A 22323-nucleotide genomic window follows, 5' to 3' on the forward strand; every position below is an offset into this window, starting at 1 on the left:
CCCTCTTGGCTACCAAGGTCTCAGTTCTGAGTGGGCTACTGTGCCAAATGTAACCAGCCATCACCGTCCTAATCCCACTGCCCCCGCCCCGGCCACACGATTCAGTCTTGGTCAAGGAGCCTACACAGATGACCTGCTGGGGCTGGGAGGTAGGGGAGTTGCCTCACTGACTTGCGGGATCACATGGCTTCAACTCCCCCCTCCTTCTTGCCTTGAATGTAGTTGCTGTGTCTCAAGCTGTGGCAGTCATGCTGAAGCCATGGGGTAGCGAGGCAGAAACAATCCGGGCTCCACTGGTGTCATCGACCTGTTAAATGCATTCCTGTCCAATACAGGGGGGTTGGCTGAGCTAGCTCAGCTCGGTCACCGTCAATGGCCACTCTGATCACTGATGCTGCTGTCCCAGGGTTTAAGGGCTTTCTACAGAGGACCCCACTTCATCTACACACACCCTTCCCTGGGGGAGGCATGGTAAGCACTCCCATGTCACAGAAACACAGACCAGGAGAGGAAAGACGGGGTCCGCATTCGCGGAGTGCCTGCACTGTACCAGGAACGTAGTCACCATCACTACTTCATGTAGCCTTCACCGCCCCGAGAAGAGTGACCACCCACTTCACATATGAAGAAAGCGAGGACCAGGAAGGACCAATAGCAACAGAGAAAGGACAGAGATGGGCTTCAGACCCAGGTCTGTCTGATTTCAACTCTCTCCAAGCTTCATGATCAAGTGAAAAAACAAACATATGCTTGAGGGAAGTTTTTAATGTTTTGGTTTTTACAAGTTAAGCAAGACCAACTACAGTCATAACTAACTCTCCCACTCTCCTGGGGTGAACATATGGACAAGTGTGCATGGGTCAAGACACAACCGATGCCCACTGGACACGAAGGGGGCCGACCCGGGCCACCGGCGGCGGGAGCACCGTCGCAAGTACACACAGTGCTTTGGCTAAGGCACCGAGGAGTCACCGGGCTTCTGTGAGCCTGCACGGTAAATCTGCCTCCCTACGGTCGGTGGGATGAAATGCGCTCTTTGTTTCAACAAATATTTATTGAACACTTAAGTGCCAGCACTGCTGGAAATACGATGATGAAAGAGACGGGACCCTTGACCTTTAAGGAAATTGCATGCTGGGAGAGGAACACTTTTACAAAGTAAAAAGTACCATCAGAATTTGCTTTAAATACCAGAACAAAGTAGGGCTGGAGGTGGAGACAGATGAAACAAGAGAGGCACGACGCACTGATGACTGTTTAGCCTGTTTAGTGAATAGTTCGGCTCCTCTCCCTACCTCTGCGTGAGTCGGGAAATTTCCATTACAAGGTGCACACAGGGCGCGCGGGTGACTCAGAAGTGAGTGACACACACACCGCAGCTGGAGTGCGAGGCCCAAGGCCGCAACTGCTTGGGCTGCGAGCAGCCGCCCCCTGCACCCCCGTTTCCTGGTCTCCATCCCACCTCGGGGGTGCTGCGCAGAGGGAGGGACGGCTCCCACGCAGCAGGGTGCTGCACAAGTACGAGGCAGGACCGTAGCCATCGTTGCCCGCCGCCTGGGCACGCACTCACCCCGGGCCTCTGCCCGTTTTCAGGCAGCAGGTGGGAACAGGGGCAAGGCCCTCGTTCCACAGCCCCAGTCCAGGCCGCCGTGCGTACTACAGGGCCCTGTCCTCTGCTTGAGAACACTCGGGGTCCCGCCACTGCTACCACCACCACGACGCTCTGAAATAAGATCCTTCCGGTGTGTTTTTCATGTATTAAAAACAATGGGTTATAGAACATACAAATTATTTAATTAGCTGCTTTTACAAACAATATGTCTTGACCAGATCAGCTTTTATTTCGTGTATTGTTGCTCTATAACCTATTTCTACTTCATCTATTGAAATGCTTAAGTACCCTGAATAATTATGGACATATCTAAGAAACGGACAGCGCTTTATACATCAAATAGTTTCAGCGTCAGCTTAAAATATATCTTTATTTATATCAAGACCTTGAACTCTGTGCTTAGGTAAACCTATTGTCTAAACGGGAGTAAAAAGTTGGGACAAAGGAGAGCATAGCCAGAACGCACACGTGTGTTAGGATGCTATGAAATTAAGGCCAGTGTTTCCATGTCACGCCCTTGTGTATCTGGCTCCTCGAACTCACTGTTCTGATCGGGCAGTTGGGGCTGTTTCAACCGTGGCTCAGGGCGTTCCAGAGAAGAGGCTGGGGGCGGGCTCCTCTCCGTCTTCTGCTACTGGAGCCCGGCGTCCTAAACCGTCCCATCACCACGCCACTCTTACCGTCAGCAGTCTTCAGTTCAAGGGTAGCATGTCAGGTTTTTGTTTTGTATAAAATAACAATGCCCATTTTAGAAAATGTAGAAAAACAGAAATAAAAATAATCCAAACTGCACCACCCAGCACAACCCTTGATATCAGTCTGGACACTTCCTCTGTCTCCCTCCCCGCGCACCGTGCTTGGCCCACAACCGAATGGCGTTCCCTAACGCAATGCCTCTCCGTTTCCCCACCGTCTCAGAAGTACCGTCCCTGTTAGCTAGCACCTTCCTCAGTCATCTGCACGCTGCCTTAGGCACAAGAGCAGGCGCCTCACTCCACCACTCCCCAGCTGTGCGGCCTGCGGCTGCTGGGAGCCTCCGCCACCTACCCCTCCTAGCAACTGTCACACAGTCTCGCCAAGGTGAAGTCAGACGGCCCCTGCCTGGTGTCAGTGCAGGACCAGCACACAACAGGCGTCAGCCCTAACTGGGCCTTCGCCTAGAGTGTTTCTGGGTTTGCAACTTTTTATATTTAATGTTGCAATAAACCTATTGTCCATTATGCTTTTCACATTTAAGATTATTTCCTTAGGATTGGATCCCACCGGAGGAACTACTGGGTCAAGAATATGCACTTCCTTGGAGTTTTTTCATCCACGTCACCAAATCACTTTCACAAATGGTTATACCCATATGTGCTACCTGAGGCTGAAGAAGCCAAAGAATTTCTATAAGCAGCAAAGTTCAAGCTCTCCCAACACTGGTTAGATACAAAAATACACTTAGACAAAAAGATGCATACCTCAGTCCTGACAAACCTGGTTTTACCCGCCCTCTTAAAGTACAAGCATGTGCAAACTTTCAGCCACCGCAGAAAGGGGATGAAGACCCACTTCCCAGACCTCCTTTTCACTCTGCTTCTTGAGTACCAGTTCATGTTTATCAGAGAAATCAAAACCAAAGACTATCAAATGGGAATGGGCTTAATGCAGTATTTATTTCAAATTTTTCCAAAACACAGAGAACTGAATGGAGCCCACACTCTCAAATGTGAGATGTAGGAGAGTTCTAAGGCAGTAAGAATTCTGATATGCAGGTATTTTCTTTTAGACGATTTAATGTGTGAATGTCTCATAACCATACACAAGAATGATCCTACTGAAAATCACTTTATGAACTCTACTGAGTCCACTCCAAAACAGTCGAGATTACCAACTAATCCTGAACACCTCATTCGCTGGTCTGAGAGACAGAACCCAGCTGAAAAAAAAAAAGTGGCCCTCTTCAACAAATGGTGCTAAGACATTGGATGCAAACGAATGAACTATAAAACTCTTAGAAGAAAACACAGGCGTAAACCTTGAAGGATTTGGCAATGATTTCTTAAATATGATATCAAAAGCACAATAAAAAAAAAGAAAGAAAATATATAAACTGGACTTCATCAAAATTTAAAACTTTTGTGTATCAAGAGAGTGAAATGACAACCCACAGAATGGAAGAAAATATTTGCAAATGATATATATGCTAAGGGTCTAGTATCTAGAATAGATAAAGAACTCTTACAACTCAAAAAAAAAAATAACCCACTGTAAAAATGGGCAACGGACTAGAATAGACATTTCTGCAAAGACAACAAACAAATGGCCAATAAGCACAGAACAGATGTTCAGTACCATTAGTCATTAAGGAAATGCAAATCAATCAATAGCATGAGATACCACTTCACACCCATCGGGACAGTAATAATAATAATAATAATAATAATAATAATAATAACAACAACAACAACAACAGCAGCAGCAGCAGCAGTAACAGAAGACAAGTGTTAGCGAAGTGCGGAGACACTGGAACCCTCAAACACTGCTGTAATACCGTGCAGCCCTCGAGGGAAGCAGTCTGGAGCTTCCTCAATAAGTAAACACAGAATTACCCAGCAATTCTACTCCCTGGGCATATACCCAAGAGAACTCAAAGTAGATATTCAAGTAACTTGTTCGTAGCAGCCCTATTCACAAGAGGCAAAGAATAAAAGCATTTCAAAGATACATCAACAGATAAACGGATTTTTAAAAAGTGGCACATCTATTCAGTGGAATATTATTCAGCCATAAAAAGGAATGAAGCACTGACCCATGCTACAACACAGATGGACCCTGAAAACAGTATGCAAGGGAAAGGTGCCAGACACAAAAGGACACACACTGTGTGACTCCATTTCTATGAAATGTCCGGGACGGACAAATCCAGAGACGGAAAGCAGACTGGTGGCCACCCGGGGCTGGGGCAGAGCGGGGAGTGGGGAGTGACTGCTGAATGGGGAAGGGGTTTCCAGGTGGGGGACAAAAAAGATCTGGAAGTAAACAGCGGTGGTGATGGCAGCACATATTGTTAAAATGCCACTGAACTGTACATTCACAATGGTTAATGGTAAATTTAAAAAAAAGAAAAAGAGAGTGAGAGTGGCCCTCTTCCAACTTGCCACAAGGACAAATCCCTGTTCATCCTGGAGCCTGGGGTGTACCTGACCTTCATGGGGCCAGAAGAACTAGGCTAAGGAAATCCACCAACCCATGTACCCTTCACCTTCAGATGCAGAAGAACAGAGACAGCCAGAAGAGGGTGGCAGGTGACCCAAACAACCCCACTACTCAGACCAAAGGGGCAGGGAAACCTGCCCACAGCAGGGGCAGTCCAGTGAATGGCAGTTCAAACCCACAGACCAGCCAACACCACTCAAGGATCAATAAATCAAAACAAAAAAGTGAGAGGCTAGAGATACACCATAAAGCACATACAGAAATCTGAAATGAATTATTACACAAAACAAAAGACCATTTTAGAAAACACGTGCTTCTTGTTGTAAGATTGCACAAAGATTACTGCCTCTATTAAAAAATTACCCTGGCTGGTGAGACTCAGTGGACTGAGCGCCGGCCTGAGAACCGAAGGGTTGCCAGTAGGAGGCGTACGAGATGCAACCACCCATGGATGTTTCTCTCCCTCTCTTTCTCACTCCCTTCCCCTCTCTCTAGAAATAAATAATCTTTTTTACAAATTAAATTTACATTTTTTAAAGTACAGGGACAACCGAAATGAGAGCAAGGTGAAATCAAAAGGTAACAAGCTAAGATACAGGCCATGGTTAGAAAAGGAGCAAAAGCCTCCACACTAGAGTGGAATTAGAACCCACGTGGGGGGCTAACGGAGAAAATGCACGCTGTGGAAAACGCCCTTGGAGGTGTACGGAGCCAAACGGAGACGCTCACAGAAGGACAGAGACCAGGGCAGAGAGGAGGAAACGCCGAGAAAAGCTGGCAGTGTGAAGGGACAGGCTGTCTAACCAATAGTACTAAGAACCGCCCCAAAGAAATACAAAAGAAATGGAGATGCAAAAATCAGAGGCAGAGAAGACGAATGCTTCCCAACTCACGTTAATACAAACCAAAAAAGGAGAGCAAAGAGCTGCCAGTCGGACGTGCTGAACTCGCAGGGCACTGCCTGCCCGGGGCACAGGAGGGAGAAGGGCAGCGCCCCACGTGGGCCTGGGCCAGCTGCCTCAGCCACAGGGCGCAGGCTGTCCCCTCCGCCCCACAACCCCACCTCCGCCCCACAACCCCACCTCCGCCCCACAACCCCACCTCCGCTCTCCACCCAGAGATTAAAAGAGAGACAGTCACAGTGAGCAAGCGTTCAAAGACCAAAGAGACAGCTTGAGGGGGCTCTCCTGGGGAGATGGGGACCATGTGAGCGTCAAAAAGAATGACTGTTACTGACAGTAAACCACTGAATGTAACCAGTCAGGAATCCACAGTGGCACCCGCCCTTCTGAGAGAGAGAGACAGAGAGACAGAGACAGAGAGACAGAGAGACAGACAGACATCTGCCTCCACTGGAATGACTATTTTACCAAATCCTTGCTTTGAAAATTGGTAGTTAACCGGAAAACTGGCAATTACCCTGCCTTTTTAGGAGGAAACGTAGTCCTTCCCCAGGTGAAATGGAAGGATTTCCAGAAAAATACCAACAGATAAGTGTGGAAAAAAAGAAAGAAAGCAGATGGCGGGACCTCCATTTTGCCAGTTCTCTCAATAAGACGGATTTGGGCGAATGCCATGGGTGAATGCTGGAGAGAAGGGGATTTTCACAGCGCCCAGGAATCACCACACAGGTTGCTTTCTAATGGCGAAGAGGGAGATCCACATTTCCAAGGGAAAGACCTCCGTGTTACCGAATGGTAGCGCAGCGTGGGGGCACAGAAGGGCACAGAGCCTCCCAAGTCCAGGGGTATTCAAATACAGCCAAGTCTTCAAACCTCTCACTTTAAGTTTACAGCAAACACAGAGGAAATAATCGGACACATCCAGAAACAGATTTTACAAGACAACTCTGCTCGTCTCTTCAGAAAGTCAGTGTCCTAGTGGGGAGCACAGGGAGAAAGAAGGGGTGCAGGAGCCATACCTGGTTGAGAGACCAAAGAGATACAGCCACCAAATACAGTGCATGACTTCTGATGGGTACGTGGTTCCCAAAAGGGAAGCTATGAAAAGCATTTTTGGTTCAGCTGGGGAAATCTAAAAATGATGTGGATATTCGGAATTAGAAAATTACAATTAATGTTTTAGGTATAATACTGTATAGGAAAATGTCCTTATTTTTAAGAATCCTTATTTTTCAGAGTTTAGTTGTAGTAATGGCATATAGGAAAATGTCATTTTTAGGAGATGCATGCTGAGCTAGTCAGAAGTACACTGTCGTCATACTTACAAGTCACCTTCAAAAGGTTTAGCAAATTATTAATTATAAGTGAATATTATTACATTCAATACATATAGATAAAGTATAGTTGGCAACATGTTAATTATTGAATCTCTTTGGTAGTGGGTATATTGGGTGTACACTGCACATTATTTTAACATTTTTCATAATAAAAATTGAAAAAGAGCTTTCCTTGCAAAGACAGTCTTCACAGACTAGTGCAACCATTACAAAGGGTAAGAATACAGAGATTTCAGTAACATGGAGAAATACTTATGACATAATAGTGAAAACTTACATAGTTTCACTTCAACTAAATTAAATAAACACATCCAGAAAAAGAGTCCAGAAGGAAATACAAAAGTAACGATGGAGCTCTGGGTGCTGGGGTCAGCAGCTCACCCTCCTCCCGTCCCTCCCTCTCCTCCCTCCTTCTCTGATGGCTCCTCCTCCGCTGCCCACTTCCCAAGCCCCCACAGCCCAGAGCCTGACCAGGCCCTCTTCCACAGTCCCACTGTTCTCACTCGGGCTCAGAGGAACCTCACACAAGTGGGCAGCGGCTGGGTAGGGTACACTAGCAAGAGGTGCCACCTGGAATCTACGGGCCTTACTGGCAAGGTGCCTCCCTGCTCCAAGCTGATGCCCCTCATCTGTAAAGCTGGGGCGGCTGAGCATGACAGGACCCAGGACACCAGGCAGTGGAGCTCCGTGAGAGCAAACCCCTTGAGCTGGTCCTCTGTGGCCCTCAACCACAGCTCCTCGTCTCAGAGGAGAGCTCCATTACCCAGCTCCTCATTAGAACCACGAGCGCCCTCTCCCCCAACAGCCACACCAAGACTATCACTGAGTTCTCAGGTCAAGTCCAACAAACTCTCTCCACCACCACAACCCTGGCCCAGGCTGCCATTGTCTCTTACCACGTGGGCCAGCCAGCACCCACTCAGGCAGCCACAACACAGCCAGAGCGATCTTTTCAACCTGGGCCGGGTCAGGTGTCACTTCTTAAACTCTCAAAACGATAGTGGTCCACTGCTACAGAGCTCCCTCACTAGCTCCTACCCAGGTCCCAGCCTCACGGCACATCGAGGTCTCCTGGACTCTTGCTAACTCCGTCCACACCAGCTTCCTTTCAGCCCCTTGATCTCGCCAAGCTCCCTCAGGCCTCAGGGACTGTGCACACCTCTTGGACCAGCGACCGCCTCCTCATTCTTTTATTAATCCTTTAACACACATTTTTTCATTATAAAATAGCACACATAAAGTCCACAAAACAAAAATGTACAATTATCTCAGACCGAGAGCCCAACTACCCACCACAGAGGTTGGGAAACGGAACGCCTCTCACAGACCACCCACCCACCACCCGGACTCCCCTGGTAATCATTTCTTTGCACGTAAGTTTAACCCCCTTAGTGTCCTCTCTGTTCTCACCTGGATATAAATGAAATCATACAAAATGTATCCTTTCGCGTCTGGCTTTTTTTTGCCAGACAACTTCAATGCTGTGATTAATCCTTAAACCAGCAGGTAGCAACTTCTTTCCATTGACGTATAGCATTCTCCTGTAAGGACGTATCGTCATTGACCCAGTCTACTATAGGCAGACAACTGGGTTGCTTCCACTTCTGATCTATCACAAATACGAACACTAGTAATATTCTTGCACATGCCCAGTGGAGTGCATTTGCTCACGTAAGCTGTTAGATATACACCTACAAGCAGAACCGCTAAAACAGAGTATACATCCCTTCAACTTAGCAGACACTGCCAGAATGTCTTCTGAAGCGGTGTTGCCAATTTCATCTCCCACCAACAACAGAGGAGCGGTCCCTTGCTCCACCCACATCCTTCCCTACACCCAGATAGAAGAGCTGCACAGGGCCACGCACTGGCCCTGGGGGCCAAGCTTCCTCGCCCTCTATGGGTACACCACCCTCCCAGCCCATTAACGTGCTCACTGACCCAGAAACTCCCCAAATCTCCCCAGTCTGAGGGTTTTTGTAACTCAATTTTCCAGCCCCCCTTCACCACTAGGAAGATGGGGAAAAGGCTGAAAGCTCACATCTCTAACACTTGTTTGGTCTTTCTGATGACAAGCTCCCACCCTGAAGCGCTACAGGGGCCCCACCCTGCGTAGCCAAAAGGGGCTCTTATGAATAGCAAAAGACACTCCTGTTGCTCAGGAGTTCTGTGCCCGGAGCCAGAGACAAAGAGCAAATATATTTATTATACCATGCATAAATACACATTTTTGTACACTGTCCTTGAATCCTACAACCCTGCTATACTCACTTATTATAACTTAACTGTATATAAGGAAACATTTCTATCATCTGCAAATGAGGAACTTTTTTCTTCCTTCCTAATCCATGTACCTTTTATTTCTTTCTCTTGCATTACTATAAACTCTGAATGGAAGTAGTAGTGGTAGACATCCATTTCTTGTTCCCATCTCATGGGGAAAACTATCAACTTTTACCATCAGTCTCTGACTGGTGTGGCTCAGTGGGCTGGGCGCCATCCCACAAACCAAAAGGCTGCCGATTCGATTCCTGGTCAGGGCACGTGTCCAGGCCGTGGGCCAGGTCCCCAGCTGGGGTCATGCAAAAGGCAACCGATGGATGTCTCACTTGCACATCAATGTTTCTCTCCCTCTCTTTCTGTCTCCCTTCCCCTTTCTCTAAAAATAATATATAAAATCTTTTTTAAAAAGAAGGAAATTTACCATCAGGCACGAGGTTTGCTGCTGTTGCAGACACTCTTAATTAATTGGACCACGGAGGTTTCCCTCTTCCAGCAGTGGGCAAGCACAGTCCATGAGCAAGTCGGGTCCATCGCCCATTTCTGTAAAGAATGCAGCCACGCCCCTCATGTCTAAGGTTGCTTTACTCTGCAGTGCAGAGCTGGGCAGTTGCCACAGGAAATGTGTTATGTCCCGCAAAGCCTTAAATATTTACTATCTGGCCCTTCACAGGAAAAGTCTGCTGACACCCTCTCTCATCCAATTTGAAATGAATGCTAACTTTTATCAAAATTGGGGGAGGAGGTTTTGCATCTATTGAGATGCCCATACATTCTGTTTAGAAAACGTTCACCTTTCTTCATTAGTTATGTTGGACTGTAATCTTCCTTTCTTGTAATGACCTTATCAGGTTTTATACTATTCAAGTTTTGTTGGTCTCGTAAAAAAAGATATAGAGTGTTCCCTCTTTTACTATTTCCTGGAAGCATTTATGTAAAACTGGTGTTATTTCTTCCTTACATGCTTAGAATTCACTGGAAAAGTCACCTGGGTCTAATGGAAAATTTTTAATTATGAATTCAGTATCATTAATAGTTATAAAACAGTTTGCATTTTCTATTTCGTATGAGTTTTAAGTTGTGATTTTCTAGGAATTTGTCTACTTCTTCTAAACTTTAAATTTCACTTGTGTAAGATTGTTTGTAATACCTCTTCATTCTTCTTAATGTCTGTAGGGCCTCTGACGATGTACCTAATACTATTTGCCTTCTCTGTTTTTTCTTAATTACTCCCACTGGGGTTTATCAATTTTATCAGATTTTTCAAATCAATGTTTTGCCTTTGATGATCCTTCCTAATGTTTTCCATTTCATTAAATATTGCTCTTCATTATTTCCTTCATTCTATTTTCTTGGATTTTAATGTGTTGTTATTCTTCTAATTACCTGATATACAGCCTACTTCATGGATTTCCAGCATGTCTTCTTTCCTTTTTCTTTTTTTAAAGATTTCATTTATTTATTTTTAGAGAGGGGGGAAGGGAGAGAGAGAGAGAGGGAGAGAAAATATCACTATGTGGTTGCCTCTGGTGCACCCCCGACTGGGGACCCGGCCCACAACCCAGGCGTGTGCCCTCACTGGGAATCGATCCAGTGACCCTTTGGGTCACAGGCCAGCACTCAGTCCACTGAGCCACACCAGCCAGGTCTTCTTTTTCTAATATAAATGTATTTAAAGTCATAAACTTCCCTTCAAACATGACTTCAGCTGTATTCCATTAGTTATACATATTTTGCTATCGTTCAACTCAAAATATTTTCTAGCTTTCTTTGACTCATAAGGCAGTTAAAAATAGATTTCTGAATTTCCAGATACATGAGAATTTTCATTTGATTGATTTCTAGCTTAATTGCACTGCTGTTAGAGAACACAGTCTATAAAATTTCAATCCTTGCAAACTGGTTAAGAACTGCCTTGTAACCAGCATACAGTGAATCCTGACAAATACACCCTGCACACTTGAAATTTGATCCTGTGACTGTCAGGTACATTGTTGTACGTACTCGTATGTCCATTAGGTCAAATTTAATACTTATGCTGTTCAATTGTTCTACAGTTTTACAATTTTTTTGTCTGCTTCATCATAACAACACCTGAGACAGGCACGCTAAAATATCCCACTATGGCTTTGGCCAGGTGGCTCAGCCGGTCGGAGTGGTATCCCCTACACCAAAGGTTTACAGGTTCACTCCCCAGTTGGGGTGCATATCAGAGGCAACCCGACTGACGTTTCTCTCACACGGATGTTTCCCTCTCTCGTTCTCTCTCCCCTCCTCTCTCTAAAGTCAATAAACATATACCTGAGGAGTAAGAAAAGAGTAATAATAAAATAAAATATCCCACTATAATTGTGGATTTATTTCCATTACAGTTGTATTCATTTTTCCTTTACATATTTTCAAGTTGTTAAGTACATACAGATTTTAATTATATGTGAAATAAACCATTTCTCATTTATCAGAATATCTTTAATACCATATTTTGCCTTCAAACCCTATTTTTTATTTTAAAAGAGCTCCATGAACCTTCTTTTGGCTAATATGTGCATAGTACTTTCTTTTACTTGCAATCTTTTGATACCTTTTTGTTTTAAATGTCTCTTTATAATAGCCTAGTCAGGTTTTGTTTTCTTACCTAACAATCTGTCTTTTAATTGGAGCATTCAAGTCCACTTACATTTTAGGTGACTACTGATATGCTGAGATTTAGGTCTATCAACTTTGTGCGCTATCTCTTCCACTTTTTCAATATTCCTGTTTCTCTCCTTTCTTGCCTTCTTTCAGATTTAGAATTTCTCATTATTCAATTTCTCTTCCCTTGTAGCTTAGATACCATGTAGTCTTTCACAATTGAGTGGCTGCCACACGATTAAGTGTGTCTGAGACTTGTCTAACATTAACGGGGTTTTTTTTTTTTATCTTCCTGGAAATATGAGGACCTTAAAACAGTTTTCTCCCATTTACCTCGTCTGCTCACAAAAAAAAAACCAACAAAAAAACCTGTTTTCATTTATTTGAAAATGCCTTGACTTCAGCTCTACTTCTGCAGGGTTTCTTCGCGGGTAAAGAATTCCGGGTTAGCAGTCAGCCTGTTCCGGTAGTTCGGTTTCAGCTGACTTCGGTTCCGCATGGTTTCCGTTAAGAATACAGCTGTCTGTCTAACTGTTGCTCTTTTGAGGGTAATCTGTCTCCAGATGCTTTCAAGTCTCCTTCTTTCATCTATGGCTCTCAGCAGTTACATTATGGAGTGACTGGTGTGGTTTTCTTTGTGCTCTGGGGTTACTGCCATCTGTGGATGGCACCTTGAATAGTGGAGGGAAATTCTCAGGCACCATCCTTTCAAGTACTGTTTCTGCCCAATTTTCTCTCTCCTCTCTGAGATGACAAACATTAGTCAGACCTTCGCACTGTTATCTCTGACTCCTTCCCTGTCTTCTAACTATTCCCTTTTTTTATGTCTCCAGGATTTCTTGTGGCGATTTTCTTTTGAGCTAGCTTCTGGGCCACTACATTCTTTCTTCAGCTGTGTCTAGTCTACCCTCCCCTTAAGAATTTAGTTTTCTATTATTACATTTTTCAGTTTTAAAATTTTCATCTGGGCCCTGACTGGTGTGGCTCAGTGGGTTGTTCCACAAACAGAAAGGTCACCAGTTTGATTCTCAGTCAAGGTACATACTGGGGTTGCAGGCCAGGTCCCCAGTTGGGGGTGTGTAAGAGGCGATCGATGCTTCTCTACCCCATCGATGTTTCATTCCCTCTCTTTCTTGACCCCTCTCTTCCTCTCTCTAAAAATAAATAAATAAAATCTTTAAAAAAAAATTTTTCAGAAAACTGTACTTGAACAATGGATTAAAATAAAATTTTAAAGAGATTTTTAATTTTCATTTGTTTTTCAGTTTCTAGTTCTCTGCCAAAATTCTTAATCTGGTCTTTCATCTCCTCTTTATTTGGAAATGAGGTCTCTGCAATTATAATTAGTTAAGGATTTTGAGATACACTGATGTTTTGAAGTCGGCATCTAACATCTGGAGCCCCATTAATCTGCCTTCACATTCTGTTGTTTCTATTGGTTTTAACTCAGTAGCCCTACGTGCCCGTGTGTATACTTCTTATTGTATGCAGGACACTGAATTCACCACAGGGCTTGTGAAAATAACTGGAGGACTGGATGATGTTGTCTCCTTCTGCAGGGGATTAATGTGCTTCTGTTAGAAACCCGGAGACAGCAGCACTCTGAGATTGGCTTTACCTAATTCCAGAGATGGGACGCAACTTGAAGCAGGGCTTTCAGTTCGTCCTCATCCCCTGGAAGTGGCTTCTGGGACCCCAGCCCAAATGAGGGGGTTCGCCCAGGACTGCTGCCCTCTGGCAGACCCTGACACTTCAGCTCCACCCACCGCCACTCCCCACCCCACCCCAGCATTTCTAACGGCCTCCCGGCTCCCCTTCAGAGTCAGTGTACGGGCCCGTTTCCATTCCGTGTGGCTGCCCCATAACCAAGTACCCCAGGCCAGGACGCCTAACCAACAGAAATGTTTGTCTCGTGACTCAGGAGGCTGGAGGTCTAAAATAAAGGTGTCGGCAGCACCTGAAGGAGCCAGGGAGGACTCCATCCATTACCTCCGGGTGGCCCTCGTGGCCTTGGCTTGTGAAAACCTACTCTCTAGCTCTCTTTTTACAGGGCCTCCTTCTCCGTGTCTCTCTATGTCCATCTCTCCCTCCCCTTTCTCTTATAAAGGTATTAGATTAGAAGACACCAGACATTAGATTAGAGTCCACCCTAAACCCAACTATATCTGCAAAGACCCTATTTCCAAATAAGGTCACATTCTGCAGTTCTGGATAAATTCTGAGGGGAACACTACTGCCACTATCGGCCCTTACTGACCCCAAGGTAGAAAGCAGCCCCAACTGTCATGCTCACTGCCTCAGACCGACATCCTCCCCGGATCCTGGCCTCATAAATCTGCATGATCTTATTAGCTCTCTGCTACTAGCAGATGGTGCCTAGTCAGCCTGGTCAGTTCCAAGGGCCGGTCAGTCCGTCGATCCGCCCCCCCACCACCAGAAGTCCCTTTTCCTGCCCACCTTTCAGATTAAGCCCAACAGTCCGTTCCTCAGGAAGGTCCTTCCACACCCCCCTCAGCATCGAGTCAAATTCACCTGCTAAAGCCTCCCAGCGCACTCCGGTCCTCTCCTGTCACAACTGCCCAAACGTGTGACTGTTCATTAATGTCTGTCCTGTCTCCAGACTCTCAGCTCCAGGACTGGCTTGGTTTCTGTGCAGGAAGGTACCCCAAGCGCCTAGCGCACTCAAAAACTTTAAGGTCTCCAATGTTTGCTGAGTTAAACTGGATCTGTGAAATAAGGAAAATAATGCCTTGCTGGGGTATTATTAGTATTCAATAACTAACAGTTGTATTTTTTTTAATCCTTACTCGAGGATATGTTTATTGATTTGAGAGGGAGAGGGAAACATTATCGATGTGAGAAAGAAACATCAATCAGTTGCCTCCATCAGCACCGGGACCAGGGATCAAACCCAGAACCTAGGTAAGTGCCCTGCCCAGAAATCGAACCCACAACCTTTCGGTGTATGGGATGGCACACCAACTCAGCCACCCCGCCAAGGCCTGAGGGTACTTTTATTCATTTTAGAGAAAGAGAAAGAGAAAGGCAAAGAGAGAGAGGGAAACATCGATTGGTTGCCGCTGTAAGTGCCCCAACCTAGTATCAAACCCACAGCCTAGGCATGTGTCCCGAATGGAAACTGACCCACAACCTTTCGGTGTACAGGACAATACTCCAACCAGCTGGGCCACCCGACCAGGGCTGAATTAGCAATTTTTTAAAAGCTCTTCATTGCTAATTGTCTACCAGACTCATTTTTATTTGCTCTTCCAGCTGACAGAAATACAGACTCACCCAGATCAGCTTGAGGTGGGGAAGGACAGGTTCAGGAAGATGGCTACTATTTGAAATACAAAAAACGAGCAATCAGAAAGACGGAATGAATCATAAAAGCACCCACTTACTGAATGCTTGAGATGTGCGAGGCACTACGCTGTGCTGTGTGTGCATTATCCTGTTTAATTCTGAGTTACCATTTGTTTTACGGACCTGAGAACTACGATCATTTCTGTTTTGCAGATATGTAAATTGAGGCTAAGGAACACAGACCTAACATCATCTATTGTCACTACTGCCAACCCAAGAACTAGTATTTTCCCTGTTTACAGATGAGGAAACCAAGTCTTAAGAAGTTTAGAAACTTGTCTGTGATCACACGTCTCATAAGCAGGAGAGCGGGAAGTGGATCAACTTCACTTGACACCAAAAGCTATTAACTACTACTCACACACTAGCTTGGAGACCCTTCACACCACTTCGCGCCCAGCAGGGTGGCTCTCATCAAAAAGACAACAACTGAGGGCATGAAGAAACTGGAACCCTCACTCATTGCTCATGGGAATGCAAAATGCTGCAGCCACTTTGGAAAACAGTCTGACGGTTTCTCAAAGGTTAAGCACAGAGTTACCACGTGAGCCAGTAAGTCCACCCACAGGTGTATATGCCCAAGGGAAATGAAACATGTCCACACAAAACCCGCACACCAATGTTCACATATAATTCAGCATTATCCAGAACAGACAAAAAGTGGAAGTAACCCAAGTGCCCATCAACTGATAAGTATATCCACACAATTGTAACAGTATTCGGCAATAAAAAGGGAAAAGTACCGGCACGTGCTACAACAGGGATGCGCTTCAGACGCAGCCTGCTAAGGCCGAGAAGCCAGACATGAAAGGCACACGCCGTGTGTTCCTCACCCAGATGGCACGTCCAGGGTCGGCAACCCTGGGTGACAGAAAGGGGGTTAGCAGGTGCCTACAGTGGAGAGAGTTGGGAGGAATGGGGAGTGAATGCTAATGGTTACGGGGTTTCTTTCTGGACTGATGAAAATGTTCTAAAATTGACTGGTGATGGCTGCACTATTATGAGGACACTAAGAATCACTGAACTATACACTTGAAATGAGTGGTATTTGGTGTGTGAACGATATCTTCATAAAGCTGTCATTTTCTAAGTCTTTTAAACCTTGAAACTTTTACCTACTAATTTTCATTTCACCATGGGAAAATGCTTTGTTTAAGTCTGAACTCAGGGCTATAAGCACTTTTATGCACAGAGCCAAAAATGTTAGCTTTTAAAACCTTTAAAAAAAATTAAAACTCTACCTTAACTGATAAACTCCAATTTCACGATACCTTACAATGCGCTGGTGGACTAACTTCCCAGTGCATGAATGCCCTGGCTCGTCTCCACGGCAGCTACGCTGCCTGCAGAAGAAGCACTGTTGTATGCTGCAGTCAGGATACGCAACTGAATGGTGTGCTGGGGCGCTGGAACGTGTAACAATACCAGACCTGCATGAAATGCTAAACTAACAGCCTTCCCAAATCACACATCACATTTTCAGAACGCTGGAGGCTTGAGGAAGAGTTTTAAAGAACCTTGTACAGCAAAGACCTGGAGTTTGGTAAGGCTTCTCTTTACACGCACGGTAAGGTCTTGTTTCTCAAAGTCTGGTCCCTGGGACCGGCAACAGCATCTCCTGGGAGCTGATTAGAGATGCAGAATCTCAGGCCACACCCCAGAGCTACTCAACCAAAATGTTCACTTTAACAAGATCCCCGGGGATGTGTCTGCTGCACATTCAAATTTGAGAAGTACTGTCATAAGATACTTCCTTTTCTTTTGGCATTACGGCTGCTCTCGCTTACTGGACTCATATTTCAAAACGTGACATACATACAGCTTGGGTCCCGGGCCCCTTGTCCTCAGCTCCATTCCTCTACTGCTCTGTTCCACGTGGTGGTGGGGTCCCCAGCAGCAGCTGTGCCCTCCCCAAGGCTCCAGCCCCTCCACACAACTCAGGGTAGTTCCAGGCTCCGCGGGGCCGCAGTCGCTCCTGGAGTCAAATACGCCGCCTCCCCACTTTGTCCTCCAGCTTTGGGGTGGCAGTGGTTTCCGGGTAGTTGCCTCATCTCGGGGTTGCCTCACTGCCCTCTGCTTGCATCCTCAGTTCTTCGTCACTTACGTGCATGTGCCCCTACCGAAATTCCCAGTTTCAAATATGTAAAGTGGGTCTGGTTTTCCTTTTGAGACCCAGAATGATACCCGTACCATTTTGGACATTTCTCTTATGCACCACATCTACCAGAGAAATTTTCTGAATGGCTTATCTGCTTAAAAAGGGGGGAGGGTATTGTGCGTACAGGAAACCTCCTATTTCCCACATGCTGACAGTCACTAACAACCCCAAAGAAAAATCAGCCTTAGGCTATGTGAACAGCAGATGTAACTGTACTCAGAAACTCGAGTCCTCAGGGTATATTTTTAACGCTATACCCATCACTCCTCCTCAAGCGGAACAGCTGGTGGAGCAGCCACCATTGTTTTGTTTGGTTTCATTTGGTTTTGGGGGGCGGGGAGTGACCCACATCCTAAAGAACAGAATTCTGGACAAGCACTGGAATCCTAAGAGATGGAACCTTAATCACACTGGTAAATCACAGGATCTACCCCACTAGGCACATGACATGCTGGAGGACCAGTCAACGGGAGAGGACCCCTCCGTGGCTCCTGTTCAGGGTCACCTGGAGATCTCCCTGAAAGCACATCCAACCCGGTTGCTCCTATGCTGTGAATAACTCTCTGCGGCTCCCTCTTCCCCAAGGCCAAAAACCCAGCCCCAGGCCAGCCCTTCAAAACGCGCCTTCCCAGCCTCTCCCTAATTGCTCTCAACCGGCTGCACTCACCTGCTGCTGCCCAATCCCAGGGGTGCCAGGGGTGTCCAACCTGTGGCCCGTGAGGCCCAGGATGGCTATGAATGTGGCCCAACACAAAATCACAAATTTACTTAAAACCTTTTCTTGCTCATCATTTTTCGTTAGTGTTTGTGTATTTAATGTGTGGCCCAAGACAACCCTTCTTCCAGTGTGGCCCGGAGATGCCAAAGGGCCGGACACCCAGCAGTGAACTCCATGGGGAGCCCTTCCTTCCTCCCTCAGCCCCGCAAACGACCCCTCCGGATCCCGCCCCACAGGGGACCTCTGTATCCCTGCCTGCCCCCCTCCCCGAAGTGCTCTCAGCTTCCACAGCGCTCACCGCCTCCCACCGTCCCGCACGCAGGTGCCCATCCCCTCCAGGCTGGACCCCCGGACGGGGGAACGGCCTTCCCTCTCGGCATCGCGACCGCGGTTCAGACCCACATCCACATTTACTACCTGAGACACCCTGGGCAAGTCCCGTCCCTTGCCTCCCTCCGTGTCCAGTTCCGCGAGATGGGGACGCCGGAGAAGCCCCGACTCGATGAGTTAGCGCCGGTACGGGGTGAGCTGTGGCCTGTGTCAAGTCTGTAAAGTTAACCCAACGCAAGTGCGGGCACACGGCAAGCACTGAAGACCTGCCAGCGCGACCACCGCGACTGCTCTACCTGGAACAAAAGAGGCCCTCGAGACCTCTTTGCCGAATACCTGGAGCACCTCGCAATAAGCCTGGTTTGGGGCGTGCGAGGACCAAAGGCCACCCCACCACGGGTCTCAAAAGCCGGCCGAAGGTAGGGGAAGAAATGGCTCCGGCGGCAAAAGCAGCGGCCGAACCTAGCCGGCCCGGAGGAACAGCGCACTGCAGCAGGGTGCAGGGTGCAGGGCGAGCGAGCCTGCGCCCGCCGGGGCTGCCCGCGGCCGCCAGCCCGCGGCCACCTGCACGGCCCCGGCCGGGGGAAGCCCGGTGCCCCCGGGAGCGCTCCCCTACAGCCAACGCCAGGGGCGGTTTGCAACGGCAGCCCCGGTGGGAAGACAAAGGGTGCAACTTTCCTCCTGCACAAAGGAAACGCGTCTCTCCGCAGCTGGGGTTTGGGGTCTCGAGTTCTCCGCGGACAGCGGAGAGCGAGGCGCCACCCGGTTCCCGGCCAGGGGAAGCCCCTTCTCCCCGCGTCCCCGCGGAGGGAGCGAGAGGCGGTCACCACGCGCGCATCCCTCCCCTTTCGGGCACGAAAACGCACGCGAGTGAAGGGACGAGCCGGCACCCCCGCGGCCGGCTGGGTTTCTAGAGAGACCACAGGTGAGTCTGCGGGGCGCCCGGCGGGGCGGGACGGGACCCGAGCGGGGCTCCGAAACGGGCAGAGCCCGGGCTCCGGGAGCGCACGCCTGCGGGGCGCAGCCGGGAGCCCCCTATCGGGTGCGCTCGCACCCCCCGCCTCTAGGCCTCAGTTTCCTCCCGCTCCCGGCGGCGTGGGGCTTCCGGAATCTCAGCCCACCGCGGGGGAGCCCGGGCCCCGCGCGCCGCTCCGCGCGGCCCCCACCTGCGCCCCCGGCCCGGGATCCCCGCCGCCGCCGCCGCCGCCCCGCCAGGAAGGGCGCTCGGCCCGGGCGCGGGGCCGGGAGTCCGGCCCGTTACCTCGCGGAGCACGCTCCGCCCCGGCAGCTAAACCCTGGGCCGGGCCTGGGCGGCCGCTCCGGCCGAGCCGCGGGCCTCACGGGGCTCGCTTCGGCGAGAGGGGCGCGCGCCCGGGCCGCTGCCGCGTCTCACCTTCTGGCGAATCTGGCCCGAAGTGGACACCTTGCGGATGAGCTTCTGCGGGGAGCCGGGCTCCGCCTCGGGCTCGCTGTCCGAAGACTCCTCGGGCGGCGGCGGCGGAGGCGGCTGCGGTGGACCCGGCTGAGGGGCGCCCGCCGCCGCCGCCATGCTGCCCGGCCAGCGCGCGCACAGCACGGGGGCGGGGCCGGAGGCGGGGCCTAGAGGGGCGGGGCCTGTCCTGGCGAGGGGCCGGGCCGGGCCTCGGCGGCCTCCAGCTCCGCCCCTCGGTGTCCCCAGCTGGCGGCGCTCTAGCCGGGTCGCCCCCCACTGGCGGTGTCCTGGCCCTGACTTAGCATCTGTTTGTTTTCCTGGAACACAATTTGTGGTTTTTTGGTTTCTGTGTTCACTTTTTTTTAATCTTTAACCTTCCTCTTCAAGAATGTAAGTGACCTTCAGGAGGCCTGGGACTGTGTCCTGTCCTGCATTGTGTCGCCAGCATCTAAACAGGGCGTCTGGCAATTAGCAATTAGTTGCATGATAAACAATTGGGCAGTGGATGGATGCAAGGGAGAAAGAAGAACCTACCTGGACGGACCTTTGGGATATCAGATCAGGGACACACGATTCCATCCGGGAAGGCTCCTGGAGAAAGTGGTGTTTAAGGAGAATGCCAGCAGGAGGAATCCCTAACAAGCTACAGGTGTCCTGGCGATCATTGCTCTAGGCAGAGAGACCACATTGTACAAAGGCCTGGAGACAGAAAGAACAATCCTCCAGAAAAAAGGAAGTGGTTGTAAGCCCTGGCTGGCTAGCTCAGTGAATTGAGCGCAGGCTGTGAACCAAAGTGTCGCAGGTTCGATTCCCAGTCAGGTTACATGCCTGGGTTGCAGGCCATGACCCCCAGCAACCTTACATTGATGTTTAAAAATAAATACATAAAATCTTAAAAAAAAAAGTTGTAGCCTATAAAGGGAGGGAAATAACAGGAAGAGATAAGCCTGGGTCAGGGGGTCAGACAAGACTTTGTGAAAGTGGTAAGGGGATTGGTCTTTGAGTCCTGAGAACCACTAGAAGCCCAGGGCGGGGCAGGGCTAGGTCACAAAGCTGGGGCTTGTGACCCGGCTTTGCAGTAACCAGGGCAGGTAGCCACCCTGGATTATTGGGAGGGGTTGCAGAGGTAGAAAAGTGGACTCAGGAGGACGAGGATCTGCAGGCAGAAACAGAGGCCCTAGGCTGAGCCACAGGGTGGGTGGGCGGAGTCCTTCACTGGGGAAATCCAAGTGGACGACGGCCTCAAACCACCTGAGAGGGGAAAATCCTCAGGGGGCTGCACAAGTAAGTGTCACCCTACCTTTTCAAAGGACTGCTGGAGACTCGGAGGCCCCTGGTCTGCCCGTCAGCATTCTCTGGCCCTCACTGCACTTGGCAATGCTTTCCAGAGGCAAAACAAGAGAAGACCCCCCAGGGGCCACAGAGTAGCATCTAGCACAGGCACATGGCCAGGGGGACTCGCAGCCATCGCAGAGCATGTGAGACGTTAATGCAGGGACACTCTGGGACAAGCCAAGGGCCCTTGGTGTACCAAGCTGACCTGCCCAATACAGTAATCATTAGCTGGCTACATGTGGCTACCTCAGTTTCAATTAAAATTAAATTTCCAGCTCTTCCTTGGCACCGCCTATATAGGTGGCAACCGTCTCTTACTCAGCACCATAGCTGCCTTTGGACCTCTCACAAAACCCAAGATTGTCTAAAAGAGGGCCGAAAGTTCATCCAGCACCAGTCAGACTGATGTGGCAAAATTCAGCGGAACTGGCAGAATCCCAGAGGGACTGACAATAGGGTGCACAGGAGCTTGAAGGGCCAGATCTTGCTGCCCAGCATGGGTTATGAGAGCAACAAGAACACAAAGCAGGTGGTGCCCAGTGGCTTTCTTTCTTTCTTTCTTTCTTTCTTTCTTTCTTTATTGTTGTTAAAGTACAGTTGTCTCCATTTCCCACCCACCATTCCCCCATGCCCGGTGGCTTTCAAAAGCTCCTGGTCCACAACGTCAAGGAGCTTGAAGTGCTTGATGTGCAAAGAGTCTTACTGTGCCGAGGTCACTCACAACGTCTCCTCAAAGAACCGCAAAGCCACTGTGGACAGAGCAGCCCCACTGGCCACCATAGGCACCAATCTTGATGCCAGGCTGCGCAGTGAAGAAAATGAACAGACAGATCATGTACACATTGTATTTAACAAAATCATAAAATTCTGCAAAAAAATTTAAAAATTAAATTTCCAGTTCCTCAGTCACACTAGCCACATTTCAAGTGCTCAGTAGCCATTTGTGGCTTTGAAGCTACCACACGGCACAGACATAGAACATCTCTGTCATCCCAGAAAGTTCCAGGAAGCATGAGGTCAGTGA

At 48.5% G+C, this 22323-nt stretch overlaps 1 protein-coding gene across 2 annotated transcripts in view; it reads right to left on the reverse strand.

Annotated features, from left to right (window-relative positions):
- Positions 1 to 20090, reverse strand: part of DGKD (diacylglycerol kinase delta) — a 107156-nt gene extending 87066 nt beyond the window's left edge. For both annotated transcript variants that reach the window (XM_045845629.1, XM_045845628.1), the window contains exon 1: positions 19926 to 20090. In XM_045845629.1, the coding sequence (XP_045701585.1) occupies positions 19926 to 20081 (156 nt within the window). In that variant the 5' untranslated portion in view covers positions 20082 to 20090. The remainder of the gene's footprint in view (positions 1 to 19925) is intronic.
- Between the last annotated feature and the right edge of the window lie 2233 nt (positions 20091 to 22323).

The sequence above is a fragment of the Phyllostomus hastatus genome, unplaced genomic scaffold (genome assembly GCF_019186645.2).
Source record: "Phyllostomus hastatus isolate PE091 unplaced genomic scaffold, TTU_PhHast_1.1 phas_contig_477, whole genome shotgun sequence".
Taxonomy (NCBI): domain Eukaryota; kingdom Metazoa; phylum Chordata; class Mammalia; order Chiroptera; family Phyllostomidae; genus Phyllostomus; species Phyllostomus hastatus.